The following is a 22,214-nucleotide window of genomic DNA, read 5'->3' on the forward strand; positions in this document are numbered from 1 at the left end:
CAACTAGATGAAATCACATAATTCTGTGTGCCATGACTGTGTGTGCTACTGGCTACTGTGTTACTGTGCTACTGAACATTATAGCAAGTACAGTTCAAACTGTATATTTTATTTTCCAAATGTAACAGTACAGTTCAGCGTATCATTTAGTTTGTAATGTGTACTGAACCGAAAGCCTTGTACCGAACAGTTCAATATGAATATGTGTATTGTTACACCCCTACCATTGATGTACCAGTATTATCATGCATCCCTATTTAGTGTATCATTTATTATAGTCATTAGTGTAGCAGTACTTAGGCCAATGCTTTGTAGGGATGTGATCTGATCTGCAGCCTGTTCTGATCTTTCAGCTTGTGTATATTCTGCAATAAAAAGGATGAGTCGTTCACAGAGGATGGATTGGACCTTCACTATTGGAAACACTGTCCCATGCTGAGACGCTGCGATGAATGTAGACAGGTAGACCGTTACATTTTCAAAGGTGTTGGCATGTTTTTAGTCCTCTTGAAAGAAGGACATCTGTCAAGCTGTTTAATCACCACCTCAGTGATTAAGCTCAAAGACTTTGTGTACAGCTCTGCATTGTGTTCACAGGTAGTGGAGATAGCCAGCCTCACAGAGCACCTGCTGGGGGAATGTGAAAGCAGCTCCAAGTTCAGCCAGTGCCCACGCTGCTCAGAGGCCGTGGCCACTGAAGACTTGACTCGCCATGTCCAGGGGCCCGCCTGCAACCGTGAGTTCTCAGTCTCACTCTTTCATGCCACTGCAATTTTCTGAAAATGCCTTATGTGATGGAAATCATGAAGTTTGTTTTAACCAGGAGTATTTTCTTTTTTCTTTAGTTATTTTATTGTCTTTTTTGGATGGTGACAGTGTAGACACCAACAGGAAAATTTTGAGAGAGAGATAGGAATATGACATGCAGCAAAGGTCCAAGCCAGAACTGTGGACATTGCACATGGTACGCATCTGGTCGGCCTCTCTGGTACTGTTTTTAACTGGTTCGTCTCTTACCTTACTGATCGACACTTCTTTGTAAGTATGGATACATGTTCCTCAGGAACCCATGAGATAAAGTTTGTGGTCCCCCAGGGGTCAATTTTAGGTCCAACTCTTTTTAATCTCTACATGCTTCCTCTGGGGGACGTCATCAGGAGGCACGGCATCAGCTTTCATAGTTATGCTGATGATACGCAACTGTACATCGCCGTGTCTCCTGATGACACAGGGCCAACTGATGCCCTTTTTTAACTGCATTTTAGATATAAAGTCATGGATGGCAGCGAATTTCCTGCAGCTCAACCAGGACAAAACAGAGGTTTTAGTCATTGGTCCTGAAGGCCAGAGAGAGAAACTTTTACCAAAACTACAGGATTTTAAACCAACACAATCTGTAAAAAATCTGGGTGTGATTTTTGACTCTGAGCTCTGTTTTATTCCACATATTAAAAACATAACAAAGGCAGGTTTCTACCACCTTAAAAATATAGCCAGAGTCTGCCCGTTTCTCTCTCAGGCCAGCATGGAGGTGCTGATGCATGCTTTTATCTCCTATAGGTTAGATTATTGTAATGCCCTGCTCTCTGGTCTTCCCAAAAAGAGTATCTCAAATCTACAATTATTACAGAATTCAGCTGCACGAGTGCTGACGAGGACCAGAGGGCGGGAGCACATTACACCAGTTTTAAAATTGCTGCATTGGCTCCCTGTGCGCTTCAGGATCGATTTTAAGGTTCTTTTATTAGTTTTTAAATGTCTTAACGGTCTTGGGCCTTCTTATTTATCTGACCTGCTTTTACCATATCAACCCTCGCGGACCCTGAGGTCCTCCGGCACCGGCCTTTTAACCATACCACAAGTTAGGACTAAAACACACAGGGAGGCGGCATTTAATTATTATTATGGCCCCCGATTGTGGAACAGCCTGCCGGTGAACCTCAGAGCTGCAGAGACGGTTGATGTTTTTAAAAAGAGGCTCAAGACTCATCTTTTTAATCAGGCTTTTAACTGATCTCTGTATTTATCTATTTTAAATTCCTCTTATAACCGATTTACCCATCTATTATCTATTTTTTATTTATTTTTTATATTCTTACCCTTCCTCTTTTTACATTCTTGTCTCATTTAACCTTTATCTTTTGTTATTTTAGTTAGCCTATAGGTTTTAGTTTTGATGCTTTTTATGTCTCTGTTTTAGATCATTCTTACCTAGCTACTAACTCAATTTTATGAGCTAAATAGCTTTTTGTTGGGTGGGAGGGTTGGGTTTTCTCTTTTCTTTTTGTTTTCTGTTTGGATCTTTGTTGTTTTTAACCTCTGTGAGGCACTTTGTGTTACTGTTGTATGAAAAGTGCCATATAAATAAAGTTGATTTGATTTGATTTGATTTAAGTGCTCGACCATCAGGAAAACTGCATCACTTTATTTGTCAATGAAAAATGACTTCACCAGAACTAATTAATAAAAACAAAACTATGTCAGTCAGGACCACTTTAGTCAAAGAAAACTTAACTGACATTTGCAGTATTATATTTGGTGGTATGGCTCTGTTCTGGGGCCTCTTTGCCTTTCCTAGGCCTACAAATATTGCTTTACTGTTGCACCTCCTGGGACAAAGGGCAACAGTGTTTGGCAGAGGTAGTCATAACTTTGTTTTTTTTTTTTGTATTAACAACAATATCTGAAGGTAGCATTAAAGATGCACTGTGCAGTACCTGGCCACATGCTCCAAAGAAATAGGGGGCAACATTTCACCGGTCTACTACTGGGTCCATACAGTCTAAATCTACAATCAACAATTATAAAAAAAAAAAGCCAACTACTAACTAAGAGCATGGCAAGAATGCACAAAATTTGAACAAACTGCTGAAACTCTGAGCACAGTCAAAATAGCACTGCTATTTCATAATCTCTATGTGTGGCATCGTACTACTTTTATAGTCAAATTTTAGTTAAGCTCAGTTTAAGACCATCGCAGCAAGAAAAATACCACAACAGAGCCATATATCAACATCATTTGGAACATGTTTTTCAGTTTAGTTTGTTTTGTCATTATGTTAGTTGAAGTAGATGTCACTTACCATCAACTTACCATCATCCACTTACCTCATCTCTTTACTCACCAAGAGCTGTCTCCAGCGGAAACCATGCCTATGTTTACTGTTGATTTGCTTCTTTTTATTGATATATCACTTCTTCTGTTTGCCGGCAAACATGGTTTCTTGAAGGTGTTATGTCAAAGTCTGTTTCCACATCAAATAGTGTTTTTCTCCTGTTGATACACGTAGCACCGGGAGTGGGTGGTTGGGATGTAATAAAAGTCGCTTGGCAAGAGCCTCAGCCATCTATTGTATTATAAATAATAAAACAAAAACACACTAGTGCGGATGTAGCGCTTGTTGTGTTAACTATGCTACTCACCCAGAGCTGTTCTGTGATGCTTTGTCCTCTCATGAGGGCAGACTAGACGCTACAGTGACTCACTGTCACCTCTCCAGTAGTGGAATTACAAGACAGGATGGACTGGGGCTAGCAGTATAGATATCTCTACATCACAATACTTAGACGTCTTAATTTAATATCAAAACTGCAACTTCGTCACATTCTGTTCATGTCAGTTCATTTTCTGTTTTTAATCTAAAATTCTGCTCATGTCATACACATTGTACCTTCAGTCAATCCAGTCATAGTCAAATGTTAACCAACCAAATGAGTACCACTGAAGAGATGATTATAATTGCTTTAATAATTTACCAAGTCAGAATGTATTAACACTAACACAAGCCAATTTTGGCTCTGAAATGAAACAAGGGCTGAAAGGTTAATGTGCCGACTCAGCTGTAATTTGATAGTTGTTACATCCTCATCATCCTTTCCCACAGCTCCCCAAGTTTAAGGGACTACATTTAAATAGACAAGTCTATATCATCTTAAATGAGGGCATCATATTTAAAGTAGTTTCTAGATATTTGCAGCTCTACGTCCTTCTCTCACAGAGCACACAAAACTCTTCCTCAGTCAGATTAACCATTAAATTTGTTCCAAAAAGATAAAATTCACCATTGATCTACCAGCCTCATGTGGATAAACACATTCTGCTCATTTATTTTTCTTCCTTCCTGGTTGGCCTTGGGTTAGCACCCAGTGCAGCTGAGATGTCCTCTTTCAATATACTGTATATGGCTCAATTTATTGACCAGTCGTCCCCTTACAGATACAACACATCTGTGGTCACAATTAAAGCTCTTATAAAACATGAAAAATATGCTGTGTTGACAGTCACAAGTCAGTACTTTTCCATAGTGCTGTGGTAAATTTTCTGTAAACTGCCAAGCCCTGATGCCAGTATTTACTATCCTAGAGCTGAGGTCAGCTTATGTAGTTTACTATAACTGTACTAACTAGCCTAAAGGAAGAGGCTCACTGTGTCAGGACCCACACTACATCTCTGTTACCCGCCATATGTCTCTCTTCATAGATAAGTGACACCAGTGAGCCTTCGAACTGTTTTACCTTAACCTTCAAGTCTGTCTTACTCCTGTTGGTTATAAGTGAGTTAACAGAAGTTTGAATTGTAAAGCAGGATAGATTATATTCACCCAAATGTTCCCATTCCTCAAAGGTGTATTGTTTTTAAAAGTGTTCTCCCTCAGTGGTGTAATTTTAGCATTTTCTCTGGCGTGTTCAGGGCACCTTTTCTGTAATTGTATAAGAGGTGGCTTAAAGGTGTCATGTTTCTGTTTCAGCCCCCATCTCGGGTAAAGGCTCCAACCACTGTCCTTTGTGTCACAACAACTTCATGCCTGGAGAAAAGGTGAGATTACGTACAAGCAAAAATAGCAAAACAATTGAGTTTTGCTATTTTATGCTAATTGTGTCTTGGCAAGATTAAAAAAAGTTCTATAGAGCTGCTTCCCCGACAATAATGTGGTAACCCTGGGTCTGATGAAGGTTTTCTCAGAACTTGGGCCTGAGCTTCACTCCGTGACCTTTTCTATTTTCCCTCTTTTATATCGACACAGAAACTTGACCTGCGTCTAATATTAGGCTTGAGGAGCAAACAGGTGTTGAGGTAAAACACGGCTATTGTTGGCCTTTAAAGTCTTCAAAGGAGGGGAAGCCTTTGTTCTTAATGGGCCGTTTCATTTGTCTCAAGGTGAAGTAGATGCCATCACATTCTTCACATTCCTATCAGTTTGAGAGGAACTACAGACAAAAATGTTCTCACTAGCTGTTCATATGTATATTCATATATATTTTTGACAGTCATGCTTTCCCGAAATCTTTTTGTAGTCAGGGTTGGTGAGGATGATGCAGTTCTTTTGATTCTAATTACAAGAACTGGACAAAATGTAATCATTGTGTTGTTGTAAAACTGGACATTCCAGCAGCTCACTGCTGTGTGTTACGAGGGCCATGAATCGATTAGAAAATGCAGTTGAAATAGGTAACTCAACAATGGAAGCACACAATGTAACCTCATTGTTTAATATTACATAATATAACCTCAGGGCAAATAGGTCGTTATTATCTTTCATAAGTAAACTGTGCTCATATTTCAGCGCACTCTGAGCTGCTCATTCATCACTAATCCTTGTCTGTTCACTTATTGTGTGAAAGAGAAGTTTAAAATGGAGCTAAAGTGTACAAGATTCTCTGCCCCTCTAAAAGATGTTACAACAGTATAGCCTTTCATATGTCTACCGTTACATTCCTGTCATCACGGCGTCTAATGAATCATGTAACTCGTCTGTCAAGGAGCCACAAGAGCTACAAGAATCAGTCTTACCAGCACCTACAGGTGGGGTCACACTGGGACAGGCACTTTGAAATGAACTTCTAGACCAAACTCCAAAACCTCAGACTTCAGTTTGACATATTGGGGGTGTTGTAGGAGAATATTGTTTCCATCAGTGTTATTACAATCCCGACCAATCACAAATGGAAGATAGATGCTTTATTAAAATTATGGTATGTCTGTGCTTACCATGGTGACCACAGGTCATCAGGGGGGAATCAGGGTTTGATTCTGGAGAGGTAGTCAGACAAACAGTTACTGCATCCAAGGAAGGCAGAAGGTTCTCAAATTATGCTCTTCCAACTCTGCGAAAAACTACAATTTAAGACTCGTTGGAGATCCTGTGATTGGAATGAGTTCACCCATTTGGACTGTTGCTTGATAGGTTGATAGAGATCTTTCATTACAGAATGCCCCTTGAACATATTGTTGTTGTTTTTTCCTTTTAAATGTGTGCTGTCATGGTGTCACTTCTAATTACTGATTGGCCAATTCAGAAGGAAAGTATAAACTACCTGATAAACAAAAAGTAGTGAACATAAAGTAATTCTGACATAAACAAAGGTCTGTTTTGCCCACTTATAGCAAGCAGAAGTAGTGTGCTAGTTAAAGGTCTAGTGTGAGGGATAAGTGGCACTGAGCAGTGAGGTTGCAGAACTGATGCTTCTCTCGTGTGTCAAGCGTGTAGGAGAACTATGCTGGCTGATGCAAAAATGCAAATGAGCCTATTTAGAGCCAGTGTTTGATTTTGTCATTTGGGGCTACTTTAGAACAACATGGTGGACGCCACGAGAGAGGACCCGCTCAGTATGTAAATATAAACAGGTCTGAGAAAACCAAAACAGAACTGTTCTTATTTTCAGGTGATTATAAACTAAAGAAAACATATTTGAGAATATCAACTCCATTTCTATATTAGATGCTCTTAAATCCTGCTCAGTGGATCTCCATAGGAGCTGTATGTGACATTCAGAGCATATAACACAGGGTCCCCGCTTCTCAGTCCTCACTTGAATTGGAAGTCGTTCTGACCATCCCAAAGCTTTTATTTGTGCTCTGGAGGAGGAGTGATGAGTGATGAGCGAGGATATACGAGAGCAGCCCTCACAGAAGTCTTTTACTGACCGACACACCCCCTTACTGGATTGATTGGACACCTCAGCTGATCAGACTTTTTTGAGTTTTTCAACACCGGAGTGCCTCAGAGCTGGACACAGTACAAATACGCAATGTTTCTTCGACGACGCCGTCCCAGTATCAGCTGTATCTGCCCTATGAGCACAGTGCAGAGCAGCAGCGATTGGCTAGCCAGCAGAATACGCACACATGAACTCACAGGTACTTACATGCATTAACATGCACGCATAGCCACCGAACCGTCTACCACAACATATAACAGGGATGTTCAGATTACAACACACACACACACACAGGGAGTGGGACTACATCTCACCTCAGGATGCCATTACTCCACCGTAGCAAATAAGTCTTTTCTGCTGTATTAATGCTCTGAATGTTGCCTACAGTGACTTTAAACAGTTGCAGCAGTTGCTTTGGAATACATTTAAAAAGAACTATAAGACATATCGTCTACATTTGTAAAACTTTGAAGAACTAATCAGTGATGTCACAGCAGGTGCTCTCCTGTTGCCAGCTGATGGAAACCATCAACTGTAACATCACTCTGGGGTGTGGCCAGGTGTATATCATGCTAAAACCCAAACAGAGCGGTGTAGCAGCATTTTCACACAGTATTTGATTTAGTGTTAAATATTTCACAGCAGACATTTTGACTTGAAGCATCAAACTAATGGTATTAATTACACCTGTGTTGTTGCTGCTGTGATAACATTTGCTGTGGAGAAATGCCTGTTATCCTTTGTTGCTGTGCTGAGCATTACTGTGAGTCTCTTTGTCAACATTTTCTCTGGTCTTGGCAAAGAAAACATCATCAATAATTTAAACATGAAAATTACTGTTTACTGTTTTAATCATTTTAATTCCCTGAAAACCACTTAGTGTCCAAGTGCGGCAAGATAGGAGAGATTTTAAGATTATGCCCAAATGTAAAGTGACGCTTTAACTTATTTGTGCTCTCATTCGAAAACTGATTCACAACATGCCCAACTCTCACACCCTCAAAAATGAATCAAGAAAAAATCGCACAGAAAGTCACACACTCACTGCCAGAGCTGTGCGCATCGACCCAATGAAAGACTGCTGTGTTAGTGGGAGGGAGGGCAGCCACTCGGGCCCTGACTGGGCCTACAGTCACCCGTGGCTGTCCCAATCGAGAAAGTACCTGGGAGAGGAACGGTCTAACTGAGCTACTTTGTCCCTGTTCCAGGCCTGGAAGGCTCACCTCATGGGCAGGGAGGGCTGTAAACAAAACTCACGCAGGACTGCGGTGTCCCAGAGAACTCAGCCAGCACAAGGTAAAGCATTCATACACCCACTGCTTACACCCACCTCCCTAACGCTCAGTGTGGAAGCTATACAAAGTGCCCATGCTTGTTGGTAAAACTTCATGTTGCAGCTTTTCCACTATGGTTTCCTGCCTCAGAGCACAGAATAAGGTGCTTAAAAATAGCGACAGATTTAATTTGGAGCCCAGTGTAGTGGCTGTTAGTGTATCCATTTTGAGTGATATTTCACAATCATGGCAGCAGCTGTAAGTAAATTGTTTAATGACTGAAACATGCAGTCACTTTTTGTACAGGTAAGGCAGGTTGTATTAACCTGGATGCCCATTATTTTGTTAAGGGATGTCTCACATTACTTTTATAACCATCCTGATGCCAGAATGACCGTTGGGTTTGGCAAACCACTCACATTACAGGACCACTGCTGAATATATTAAAGTTGATTGAGTTTCTGTAGTGGTTTTTAGTGTTACTGGTGAAATTGTGCACCCATGTACCTGGGGTTCACAGGGAATGATGCGTTCATGTCCTGGACATGATGCAGAAGACAGAAGCCGTTGAGTTGAGTATCATGGTTGCACAACAGTGCTGCATGGCGCCATGAATCTTCTCAGCTTGTGATTAGTTTATCTGTACTGTAACCACATAGGCCTTTCTCACAGCAGACATTTTGATTTGACATAGTAGGAAAAGCACAGGTGTTACTAATAACACTAATGATGGCTTTGTTCTATTGAAGTGTTCTAATATGAGTGACAGTGAGCCAGAATAGATGTTGCTTGACCTCATCACATTTTCCATTGAGGTAAAGAAAAGATGTGAAGGAGAATTCATAAGGATTTAAAGAATACTTTACCCAAAAAATGACCATTTGTATATCAGTTACTCAGCATGTGTTCAATTGAAGTCATGAAGAAAACTATTGTATCCTAAAATGGCCAACACTCATCATTAACAGAAGTAAACGAGGACCAAATTTAACAGCAAACCTTTATCAAAACATTACAATTTTAATGCACCACATCACACTTATGGGCACTCACATTCACATTCACGGTGTAGGGTTAATGTTTCTCCGTCAGGGATCAGAGAATCATAGTAAGAGGGGGGGTGGTGGGTTTACACACACTGTAGATACGCATGGCGTGGCTCGTGGGGCCCGGCCCTCCTGGGCTGAGGGTTGGAGCCAGGGAGCCCATTTACATCATGGTGGTGTTGCTGGGTTCCCGGTGTCTGGGGGGTCCCGTGGCCCTGTGGCAGGTGGGCTGGGTGGCGCCCTGGGGGCTCTTTGGGTTCCTGCCGGGGTTCTGCCTCCTGACCGGCTGTGGTTTATGGGCCCTCTGCTAGGGGGTCCCGATGGGGGATTGACTGCTTGTGGCGGGCCGCTCTCTCCTGTGTGTTGGTGGGGGCCCGTCCTGGGGGGTTCGGGCGGGTGGCCCTTCACGGTCCCCTGGTTCCCGATGCGCCGGGGACATATGCCTTGCAGCATCACCGCCTCCTTGCCTCCCTCGTCCGCCCGGGCCTGGGTGGGCTCTCACTACCGTCCGGTCCGACGTCTGCTGGTGGCCGGCGCCTGGTACGGGCCCGTCCGGTGCGGTGCTGGTTCTCTCCCCGGGGGTGGTGCCGGGCGGTCCGCGTCGGGCGGTGGGTGGGCGGGCCCTCCTGCCCCGCCTGTCTGGGGTGTGTCTCTGGCTCTCTGGGGGTGCCGGCCATTGCCGCCCTGGGTCCTTGGGCCTGCGTGGTGTCCTGCGGCCTCTGCGGCTCCCTGGTCTTGGGGTCTGGGCGCTCCTGCGGTCTTGGGGTGCCATACCTCCCCCCTTCCCCCGCAGGACTGGCCCTGGACCCTGGTGATGGTTTTCATAAACACATTGGGAGGGTTCAAATACATGCATGCATGTTCGATACTTCAGCTCCGTGACGCATCGCAAAGAACCGATGGGATCACTCCAAAGGGGCCCACTTGCTTCTCAAACCTACCACACCGCGCTGGCAACTCTTCTCTGCAATCGGGCTTTCCCCCTCCACCAAGACTCTCACATTTTTGGTGTTCAGTATAGACTTCTCTTTTGTTTTTGTTTTTCAGTACAGTATAGTAGACATGTATATGTTTATTTTTGATAATCTGCATGGAGCACAACCACCTCAAGGCCACAATACATCAGCTACACTGCCTGTTTCTCCCCTGTTTTTTTTTTTGTTTGTTTGTTTATTTGTTTGTTTGTTTTTCCTCCTTCTTCTCCGCATGCACTGTCACTATATAACTCAGGACTTAAGCACCTGTCCCCTCCCCCATGCTTGTTTCCTTACTTTCCCCTTGACACACTATGGTGTATCACGGCCCTCTCTGACTCATATTAGGAAGTTTTTCCAATAAAGGCTGATAGGCTAGTCTCCAGGGAGGGTGGGTGACAGTCACAACCACGCATTATGGGTATAAAATACTTGACTGCAAGATTAACAGTGCATCAATCTTTACAAGAAGCTTACACCCTTTAGTGGCGCTAAGCTAAGACCAATGCAGACAAGTAGGAGAAAAAAACAAACAAACAAAAAAAAAAAAACAAATCAAAACATTACTTTGTGTTCACACAACTTATACAGTATAATCCAAGTCTTGTGTATCTAATTGTATGCTCTGTACCTCCCAAACATGCATTTTTGCTAAAATATTACCATTTAAAACACTTTCACCTACAGTGAGCGCGCCCTGTGTGTGCCTGAGCACACCCATGTATATGAGCAGAGTACACACACAGACACACACACACACACACATGTCCAGGCATGCTACTTGGCCGTACATGAGACTGTTTGTACTATGATATTTTAAATCATGTTTTAGCAAAAAATGTATGTTTTTGGGAAGTATTGAGCGTACGACTGGATAAATGAAACTTGGAATATACTGTACAAGTTGTGTGACAGCATGTGAAGTGTTTTGATATAGTTTTGCTGTTGTTAAACGCAGACCTCTTTTACGTCAACTCAAGAAGAATGTGAGCTGTTTTTGGATTCTCCGTTCACTACAAGAAAAGCAAAGTCTTATTCACAAATTCAAAATAACATAATGAGTAATGATATACAAAGAGAATTAGACTGCACTTACACTAGGCTACATAATCTCCTCTATGTTGCATTTCTGATAGAGGAACATGCCGACCTTTTACATCAGGAGTGCCACAGGGCGTCACAATGCCCCCTCTGACATACAGATCCCGAAAGCTTTTCAGATAAGCCAATCCCATCATCTAGTGAGTTCTTTGCCTACGCGCTTTCTACAGCATAGTTAACACTGCGGGACAAGGAGTGATAGCTCACCAGTTAATATGTTTACTTTTAAGGATTTCCTCCAGCAAATAGTTTGTGGAAGGTGGTATCAGACCTGACACATGTACATTTTAATCTAGTTAATAGATGATGGCCCAAACAGGAGCCACACTCATTAAATATGTAGCATTTGCTGTGTGAAATAGTGCCTCTGCCCCCTTTTTTGTGCTAATGAATCATGTTTTATTCCATGTTTAATTTTGTATGATGTTAGTGAGGCCTGCCTCTGTCAATTTTGTACACACTTTGGTACATTTTGAATACAGGACTTTTAATTAAGTATTTTAGTGGCATTGGTATTTTTAAATAAGTAAACCTCTGAATTTTTTCCATCTGTTATTTTGACATTGTTTTAATAGTGCTAGTAGGCTATCAGAACAAAATTAGTAGCTTACAGTATGTTTAAAGAAAGCCTTGTGATGTGACCGCAGTAGCGACAGTCATATCAAAGAGATGACCTCTCCCAGTACACAGCTGTGTCCCCATAAACTGCTGATGTCATGAAGCCCGCTTGTTTACACTGACATCACAGATAATGCAGGTTGTTTGGTGGTAAATGGAAATCAAGAACAGAGGGGGGTCATCTATGGCAACGTTTTCACAGAGGTTTACTGTATTTACTATACCGACGTCATTTTGTGTGTGTGTGTGTGTGTGTGTGTTTGTGTGTCCAGGCAGGGCTGTCGGTGGAGCCAAGCTGAAGCAGGCCTGGTCGGTCGGGGCCAGAGCCAGACCCATGGGCAGAGGCAGCCGGATCCCAGCCCTGGCACCTCTGGCCAGAGGACATACACCAGGGAAACACTGAAACTGGTGCAAAGCACACAGGGGAGGAACCCGACAGCAGCAAACACCCCTGTAGTAACCCCACCCTATTCCCATATTTCCTGGTCCCACGTTTCTGCATATCTGCACTTTTATAAAAGACATCTGATAGGTTTCACTTATTTTAAAGATTACCAAAAAGATAATACTACTGTCTTATCAGCTAATGTATAAACATTGCAACATGGTGTTGTATCCAGATATTGAGACTCTGTAGATAGGCACATTAACTCTGATTGGTATTTAGTTCTGTTGTGGTCAGTGACAGAAAATCTACACAGAGAGGAGGCAGCTGGACTCACCAGTGTTAAGTCTCTTGCTTCTTATGTTTGTATGTCAGACCTCTGGCGTCACACACCTGCCAGGTTAATGAACACACGCACCTGTGCTGTTTGTTGATATGTCCTTAAAGGATGTCTCCGTTTGGAAGCGCTTATTTTTCATATTGCTCACTGCCATTTGGAGCCACCATGGCTGGGAATTTTGGGAAGCATCTTCCCATTCGACCCTGTCTGTCTGGTAGATTCTCCCGATACAATTTACAATCTAGGCTTTCTCTTACACAGGTGTTTTCACTGAGGCCAAGCTGAGATAACACTGGTAACATCACTAAGACATCATCAGGGTTATTTTATCTGAGTTGACAAAGCTACTAAACTAACCGTCCTACACAAGCTATCCAATGCTGCTAAAAATGTGCATATTTTAATTTAAAAAAAAAAGGATTTTCAGCATATTTTAAATTATATTTACACCACAAACTCTAAAACAAGTGACCTCTTCTCATGGATAACCAGTCTAGTCTCATTAAATATGTAATCAATCGCTCCATCTTACCAGAGGACAGTGACAGCAGCTGACACTTAGAAACACTCCTCTTTTCGTAGAAGTAGTAATGAGAGCAGAGGAGGAATGAGGTTTAGTTACAGGCAGAAGACTTTCCTCCCTTGGCAACACTCCAGCGTCCCAAAGCCTCTGACGACCTGAGTACAGCTTTACTGTCAGCTTCACGCTTTGCCATCTGTTTACATTTTTCTTTTCATTTCATAACGTAGATAAATTATATAGAAGGAATGGAGTACTTTGCCAAAGGGATGATTTCTCAGTATAGTATGAACTTATTTCCCTGCTTAATTTCTACTGACAATCTTGAGTAGATAGCATAGTTGTATACGCTGTACTAGTCCAGTGAGAGGGATAAAGTAGACCTTTTAACTTAACACAATTATTTAAATGAAAAAACACAGTGGGGATGAATGAACAGAATTTGTGTAGCACCTATTTTTCTCCAACTTTTGCCAGATATGACTGAAGCCGAACCCAACAGACAGTTTGAAGCACTTCAGACTGTTTTTTACCACAGTCACAACCACAAAAATGTTAAGAACTCCCTCAATAATTTGCAGGATTTATAGTTAATGCTATAATTTCACTACTTCTGTTGTACTGCACAGTGTTATGACAATGTTGATTGTAATATATATTTTGCTTCATTCACAGCCAAGAACAAGTAAAACAAAAACATCCATGAAAACAGTTTAGCAGGGTAAATTAATATTAAAGTGCATTACAACATTAACTGTTATATTAGTGGACAAAACAGCTTAAATATAGATGATGTATATGAGAGTATATTTGGTTTTAACTTCCCAATTCATCACATTGGCTTTAACATGCTTCTGTATGGAGGACTGTTGCAACAGTGGATATTTTTGGTGTTTTCTATGTGCATAGTAGTCAGTATTTTCTGAATATAAATTCTGTCATTAAATGGCTATTTTTTCTGCCGAAGTATCTGTATTTGTTTAATAAATAAAGCTACATAAGCTGAGGTTCGCAGATGTGGTTTCTGATACTGTTTAAGAGTTAAGATTCCCTGCTGCTTAGCAGCTTTGTACAGCCCTCTGTGTAGCAATCACACGAACTCACATACTGTAACATACACAGTTGACAGCAGAACTTGAGATGGTCAGTGTTTTCCATATCTCTCCCAATAATTTTCTGTATTTACAAAGTTGACAACAAGCTCCAGTTTTACTGACATTATCAGACATGAATCTACAGTATTACATCCCTCTAGTGTCTTTGGTTTGTTTGGCCCGATTCTGCAAACCATACACATGAAATGACACTTGAAAACAACATATTAACTGACAACCAATCATTTAATTTTGTTACAATTTCAACACCCTACAAAATAATCACTGAATGAATGCAGTTGTTTGTTTCATGTTATGTGCTGAGTCCATAGCTCACTGTGACAGTCACACTGGAACCCTGAAATCAGAAATAGACGATCAAATCAGCTGTTTCAGAGAGACACCAAGGTGTAAAAAGTCCAGTCTTATTTGTGCCTGCACAAACACGCACTAAAACCATTACAACCATGTGTCTACATCAACATTAGATCTCAGATTAGGGTGACAGAGTGACGAAAACACAACCTGAAATGGCACCAAAAATTAGAAATCTTCCTGGGATGCTTGTATGGTAGTGGTTTTACAAAATGGAAACTTAAAGTAGCAGGAGCAGTGAAGAGGGAAACTTTGTAACCTTTTGAATTTGACATACAGAAAATCTTGAGCAGATTCAGTAAGGATCATCATATATGATCAATTGAAACACAAGTGTTCTTTGTATTCAGTTCAGCTTGGGTGAATTAACTTAGTTTATATACAATCACATGGAGACCCTCTGAGCGCAGATCAGGTCCTCGTTGTGCACCACGCTCCACATCCTGAGCAGCTCCTGCGCGCTCAGTTTGTGCACCACGATGAGGTTTTTGTAAAAGCATGGCTCGCTGTTCATGGGGCTCACCCTGCGTCTGGTGATGCCGAAGGTCCTGAAGCCCGGGTGCATCTCCGGAGCCGAGTGAAGCTTCTGCAGGCACATCCCCAAAAACACATCGTCGATCGGGTACAACTCCAGGTCCTCCGAGACCACGAAGAGCCTCCTGGCCAGCTGGGAGGACATCAGAAACCCACCTCCTCCGACATACGGGGGATATGGCTTATCGTACAGCTCTTTGGGGATGTAATATTTGCTCTGCCTGTTTCGGATGGGGATCGCTTTGGAGATGGTGTCCCCTACGAACAGCTCTGCGTATTTGCGCTCCTCCAGTCTGAAGTCGATGAGCTGCAACAGGTTGTGCGTGTTCACAAACACATCATCATCTCCTTTGAATATGAACTGGACACCAGGGCAGTAGATGTCGAACCACTTGAGGAAGTTGACCTCTTTCAGGGTCAGGTTGAAGAAGGTGTCCATGAAGTCCCACTGGAGGATGTCCCCATAGATCCTGTCCTCGTACTCTATCAGTTTCTGGAGGTTTTTAGTGTCTTTGCCAGTCGTCGGGCTCCCCAAAAGAAATAAAGTTCTTATTTTCTTCCCATCCACCGTGTGCTCCTTGCCCCAGGTTTTACGCACCGCTTCCCGCCTGTCGTGCTGCTCGATAACGGATTTGACCACCATGAGGAGGTGCACCTCTCCATCCGCGCACTTCTCCGGATGGTTGATGAGCATGGGGAAGTACCTGCAGTGTCTGTGCAGAACAAACTGGTGAAATCTCGGGTCCAAGCGCCGGAACCAGTCCTGCGTCCTCACCGACGCGTCCTCGCTGCAGTTGAGAACCTGCGCGTCCCAGGAAGCCGGAGTCCCGTTAGAGACCCGCTGCGCATCCAATTCGTTGCTAAGCACTGGAGAGCCCGAGCTCCCCAAACTAGGTTTCACGGCTCCCTTCTTGAATGAAAAACACTCAGAGCCGCACCAACCAGCATCCCTTATGTGTTTAGCTCCCACTCCGTCCTTCTCTGCCAGTTTCAGCTTGTGGATCATTAGAAAAGAGGCAAAGACCAGAGACAGGCTCAGGAGGGGTTTCAGCAGACCGACCCGCTTCCTCCGGAATAAGTGATCCATGGCTCTTACTGCGGCGCCCAGAGACCCTCAGATGCTGCACCGTTTGCCTTCATAGTGTTTCACAACTGTGCGTCCGAGTGGAGTCCATCACCGCCTTCCCTGCTCATCTGGACACCAGAGGTTGTGTCCTCGGCTACGTGACACTGAAGTGGCCCCGGGGGCCCTTTTGCCCATGACGGCGCTCAGTGGAGTCACACATCTCTTGTCAGTGCGAGAAAATGATGCAGAATACACAACATGTCCTCGAGCTTCTTCTCTGGCCTCTGTCTCAGACTGACTGGAGACCTGCTGCAGGATACCTCTCTCTCCCCCACAAATATCTCCTCCCCCTGATGATCCGCACTGATCTGGGACCAGCGGGTTTCCCGTTTCTCACACACACCAGGTGTCCACCACGTTACAGTGCACACGCATCACACATCACACATCAAGCTGGAGGGTTTTGTTTGTTTGTTTTCATCGATCTCTCTATTGCTTTTAAACAGTATTGGGCTCCATAAGTAGAAATTATAAGAAGCAAAATACAACAGGAATTATTGAGAAATAATTGAAACTTAATTAAAAAAATGCAATAATTTCATTAACATAAAAATGCAATTGTGTAGTACAAATGAAGGTACAAGGTACCAGAAAAAAACAATAAAAAAATACAGTACAGAGCACAAAAACACAATACATTTACATATATATTAACGCACTTCAACAGGAAAGCTGACAATTAAGGCAACCATTAATACCAACCATGTCAGCAAAGGTTGTTAGGAAGGGGGCTAAATAGGGTCCTTGAACTCTCTGAAGACTCAAAAAAAAAACAAACAAAACAAAACAAAACAAAACAGCACGCACATCTAAAAACGGTAAATGTTGGGTGATGGACAGAAAAACAAATACAAAAGCAGCTTTTGTATTTTTGTCACTTGAAGTCTCACCTCAAGATATCTGAATGACAGTGGGTTGTATGGGCACCCACAAGTCTCCGCTAAACTTGAGAAGACTTGTTCTCAGTTAATGTTCTCTACAATGTACTCCTTCAAATTAAAGCTGTAGCCTATATCTGCCTTTTTAATAGGGACACATGATAATATCGGGACTTCGATATCTGCTGATATTGGCTTTAAAATGAACTATCAGAATTGGCCAACATGCTTTTTCTATATTTGCACAATGAATGAATATCACATACATTGAAAAGTATTGTATTTCATGTCTCTGTCTACTGGTGGACATAACAATAAGAGTGTGCATGCATAACATCATGTTAATTTCACTGCAGAAGAGACTTGATGATCACTAAAATTAGGTGGGGAAAAAAGTGGATATATCTATTTCGGTATTGGTTATTGGTCAACTGCCTTTTTACATATCAGCACATCAGATATCGGCAAAAAAATCCAACATTGTGCATGCTAAAAAAGGTCAACCAGCCTATTTTAAAAACAATAACTCACCTAATAAATGTAGATAAAAAACACATTAATACAGAATTCAAAATGTTACATGTAGCCTACAGGTATTAGTCAATGCACATCAGGCAATCAGTAACTTTAAATGTAAAACTAGAACATTTTGCAAGAAATTTTGACGGGGTGCCTGTTACCACTGCTGATTTCACAAAGACTGTACTAGTTATTCAAAATGTCCATCAGTCTATTAAAGTCCCAGGTCTCATGAACCGTTTAAATTTTTATTGATTTTTTCATGTCAAAGTATGGCGATTTTGGGGTTATTTTCGCTCTGTTAACATCAAATTCACAATGATCTCCCATTACTTTCAATGGGAAACTCAACAGTTTTTTGCAATTTTTGTAAAAATGGTTTCACAAATCTCTGACAAAGGTCATAGCACACCAGTCACCATCATTCCACATGTATTTTTTTGCCAATCTGTTGGCAATGTGAGATGAGTAGCATGCCAGCATGTTACGGAAGAGGAATATAAAATCAGCCTGATGAATAATATATAGTTGTGCTGTGCAACAGGTGTATCAGCATGCAATTCCTTGACTCTCATGCTGACATAGTTTTCAGCTCACCTACACACTGCAACAGCATATTCAAATTCCTGAAATTTAGTTATTGCTTTTGTTTTGGTGTAAAATATGGCAAGGAAGATTTAGACTGTAGATAAATGAATGGGAGTTTTTCTGTTGCAGATATCTACAATGATGCTGTGGATATCTAAAACTGAAAGCCCAACACACATGAATGGTAAAAGTGAAATCATTTGTCCTAAGAATGAAGATGCTGAAATGAAATGACAATGGTAGATAGGAAGAATGTAGTGTGGATACCTAAAAAGTTCATTTTGACGAAGAAGAATTTAATTGCAGATACCTGCAATACTTATCTGGCCTAGCAATAAATGTTAAAAAAGCCACTTAAAGATATCTTCAATAGAATTTTAACTAGGAGAAATAACATTTCTGAAACACAATTTGTACAAGTCATAATATTAATATCAGATATCCTAAAAACAAAACATTTCAGATATCCATAATGTAATTTTGAATCTCCAAAAAATACATTTTTATCATTCAAAATGTCATTTTGGATATGTAAATTTTACAAGTAAAAATATATTTGTTGACATCTGTATAAATATTGAGGATATCCTTAATTATAATTGTTCCCATCCACAATGCAGTTTTGGATATCTGACATTTATGTAGGATGAATATAACTGTGAGTTTTGACATATAGTGTTTTGATCTGTGATGATACATGAATCACACTGCTGAAAGTGTTAGTTTGGCACATCATTTTTTAATTTTGTTTTTACAGTTAATTTTCCTCTCAAGAGATCCCAACACTGTAGACATACAGTATTTACTGCTTATTTTATATGGTTTACTATGGGTTCGATATTTCTTTTCCTTTCAAGATTATATCTAATAGTTATTTTTTTCACCCCAGTTTCTTATTTTATTTCATGTATTTATCTTTGTTTAAAGATGTATGGAATTTTACAGTGCACATTTTTGGCACTTCTTCTCAAAATTAGGTTTTTTTCTCATAGTCTGAACAAACCAAACTTTCCAGTTTTATTCCTATCTATATTCTTGAGGTTTTACAGAGGGGATTGTTCATATATCACTCATACTGTGGTAACTCACCCTATAATTTAGCTGTTACTGATTGTTAATTGGCTGAATTGTTTGGATGTGTAGTCAGAAACTACTCCCAATCTTGTTTGCTTCCCTACATCAGCAACACCTGTGCTGCGCCCATAGGCATGAACCGTAGAGGTATGAACCATGGCCTGCCTCAGCCAGCAACATAAGCCACCTAGTGGCGTGGTGCGGTAATACATTTAACATAAATCAAACAAATGGCTCCAACACATACCCTGCTATATAGAACATTGTATTCCTAAGAACATGGTGAAAATGGATAGTATATAGCTCTTAACAGTGTTTTCTTATTTGCTAAGTGATGTGAAGAGATATCCAAAATTCCCATTTGGGGGCAGCAAAAAATCAGGCTGCATCAATGAGAGGAGCTGCTGTGGAGTTGTTGAGCTTCCCTTACCTCCACCTGCAATATGTGACCATGACTTTGAAATATCTGGTGTGAATTGTTTCACTCTCCCAACCCACAAACAAATCGCCTATCTCCCAACCTAAGATGAAAAGAGATATCCAAAATTCCCTCTGTAAAAACCTTTGATGACAGCAGAAATATGACAGCAAAGTGAAACAAAATGTTTACAAATCAGTGCATATTTAATTGGATAATGGATCATTTACAAATTTAAACTACACAATACAGGAAACTTGTAATATAAAAAATACTTCTCTCACTGTAGGTAATTAACTGGGGAGGTTTGTGTGAGTTGTCCTGCTCCATGCTCCACCACTGGCTTCACACAGCCACCTTAAGATTTAAACTCTCCCTTCATACTGCACCGTCTGCTGCACGGGCCTCCACCTGCAGATAGCAGATAGCTGCAGACAAAAGCTCAAACCACAACCTCCCCCAAAAACATTGCACTGGCTCCACCATCTAAAAGTGCTGAAAAACCATGTTCCATCTGGAACCTCTGTCAAATTGCAAAGGCCACCTCCGCCTGCAGATTCTGGTAGACACCCACCTACAACCTTCTACATCAGCCTGCAGTGCTAACATCAACCCAAGCCTCCAACTACATCTTAATCCAGCAAACTGCACCGCTGCCTCTACCTGCAGATTCTGTAGCAACCAGAACCTCCATCAGTGTCTACTTGCAACTTTTGCCGCTTCCTCCACCTGCAGATTCTTGCAGATAGCTGTAGCCTGAACCTCCACCTACAGCCTTTTCCAGCAACCTACAGCGTCCCTTCACCTACAGATTCTACTAGACAGCTGCGGCCTCCACCATATAAAGATGGCCAGTTAGCTTGCTGCTGCTGTGTACCTGTGAGACTTCCATCAGTCTCTGCAGTCATCAGATCATTGGAGTCCACAAGAATGAGCATAAAACAGATACAATAATATCTGAGATTTGAGTGAATTTGTGTCTGCAGTTAAAAATGCTAGTCATTTATTAATGGCCTTGAGTTTCTCTGACACCCTGCAGCCCATTTCCAGATGGTATGTGGTCAAACATTCATCTCCTGATGAAGATAGTTATTAATGGCTTATAAATGATCTAAAAAAGGAAAAGTAATGACTTACGAAGCATTAATAAATAACATTCACAAAGGCTGACTCACCACAAAGTGGTACCCCACACAATTTTAACCATTTAAAATGGCAGTGATGGATCAGAAACTGAGAAACACACCAACTATGTACAGACTCAGTGATCACAGCCTGGACATAAAAACTGGCAGACACAGGCAGACCTGACTGCCTGGAGGAGACAGGCTGTGTCAGCTCTGTCCTCAGAGACAGGGCAACATTTCCTGCTATAGTGCAGCACATATGAAGACATCAGAACAAAGTTCTTTACAAAAATTAAATGTAATCTGCAAAAGATTTTGATTCACTCTCTGACCAGACTAAACTGCAACATCTGCTTGGAGAAATAGTGGCAGTGCCTTAGATGCAGCAGGATATGTCAGTGCATGTTACAGCTTAAGAGACAAGCAACACAACATATAGTTCATCTCATCACAGATCACACTCTGCCTTTTCATGTATATACATACATATATACACATACATACATACATATACATATATGTGTGTATGTATATATATATACATATATGTGTGTATGTATATATATATATATACATACAGTACAGGCCAAAAGTTTGGACACACCTTCTCATTCAATGCGTTTTCTTTATTTTCATGACTATTTACATTGTAGATTCTCACTGAAGGCATCAAAACTATGAATGAACACATGTGGAGTTATGTACTTAACAAAAAAAGGTGAAATAACTGAAAACATGTTTTATATTCTAGTTTCTTCAAAATAGCCACCCTTTGCTCTGATTACTGCTTTGCACACTCTTGGCATTCTCTCCATGAGCTTCAAGAGGTAGTCACCTGAAATGGTTTCCACTTCACAGGTGTGCCTTATCAGGGTTAATTAGTGGAATTTCTTGCTTTATCAAAGGGGTTGGGACCATCAGTTGTGTTGTGCAGAAGTCAGGTTAATACACAGCCGACAGCCCTATTGGACAACTGTTAAAATTCATATTATGGCAAGAACCAATCAGCTAACTAAAGAAAAACCAGTGGCCATCATTACTTTAAGAAATGAAGATCAGTCAGTCCGGAAAATTGCAAAAACTTTAAATGTGTCCCCAAGTGGAGTCGCAAAAACCATCAAGCGCTACAACGAAACTGGCACACATGAGGACCGACCCAGGAAAGGAAGACCAAGAGTCACCTCTGCTTCTGAGGATAAGTTCATCCGAGTCACCAGCCTCAGAAATCGCAAGTTAACAGCAGCTCAGATCAGAGACCAGATGAATGCCACACAGAGTTCTAGC

At 41.4% G+C, this 22,214-nt stretch overlaps 2 protein-coding genes across 2 annotated transcripts in view; one reads left to right on the top strand and one right to left on the bottom strand.

The window, feature by feature from the left end:
- Window positions 1-14,198, top strand: part of cep104 (centrosomal protein 104) — a 42,897-nt gene extending 28,699 nt beyond the window's left edge. Inside the window, exons 18-22 of the mRNA XM_033629421.2 lie at window positions 354-462; window positions 598-736; window positions 4,749-4,816; window positions 8,148-8,235; window positions 12,225-14,198. Of these exons, the coding sequence (XP_033485312.2) occupies window positions 354-462; window positions 598-736; window positions 4,749-4,816; window positions 8,148-8,235; window positions 12,225-12,355 (535 nt within the window). The 3' untranslated portion in view covers window positions 12,356-14,198. The remainder of the gene's footprint in view (window positions 1-353; window positions 463-597; window positions 737-4,748; window positions 4,817-8,147; window positions 8,236-12,224) is intronic.
- A 320-nt stretch (window positions 14,199-14,518) lies between these two features.
- On the bottom strand, window positions 14,519-16,584 carry b3gnt7l (UDP-GlcNAc:betaGal beta-1,3-N-acetylglucosaminyltransferase 7, like). The gene has a single exon (XM_033629424.2). The coding sequence runs from the start codon at window positions 16,285-16,287 to the stop codon at window positions 15,052-15,054; it is 1,236 nt and encodes a 411-aa protein (XP_033485315.1). The 5' UTR covers window positions 16,288-16,584; the 3' UTR covers window positions 14,519-15,051.
- Window positions 16,585-22,214: the final 5,630 nt, after the last annotated feature.

Source organism: Epinephelus lanceolatus, chromosome 8 (assembly GCF_041903045.1).
Source record: "Epinephelus lanceolatus isolate andai-2023 chromosome 8, ASM4190304v1, whole genome shotgun sequence".
Taxonomy (NCBI): Eukaryota; Metazoa; Chordata; class Actinopteri; order Perciformes; family Serranidae; genus Epinephelus; species Epinephelus lanceolatus.

Bases quoted from the DNA above. Each gene is read 5' to 3' on its own strand.
- b3gnt7l (XM_033629424.2), bottom strand. From the start codon at position 16,287: ATGGATCACTTATTCCGGAGGAAGCGGGTCGGTCTGCTGAAACCCCTC.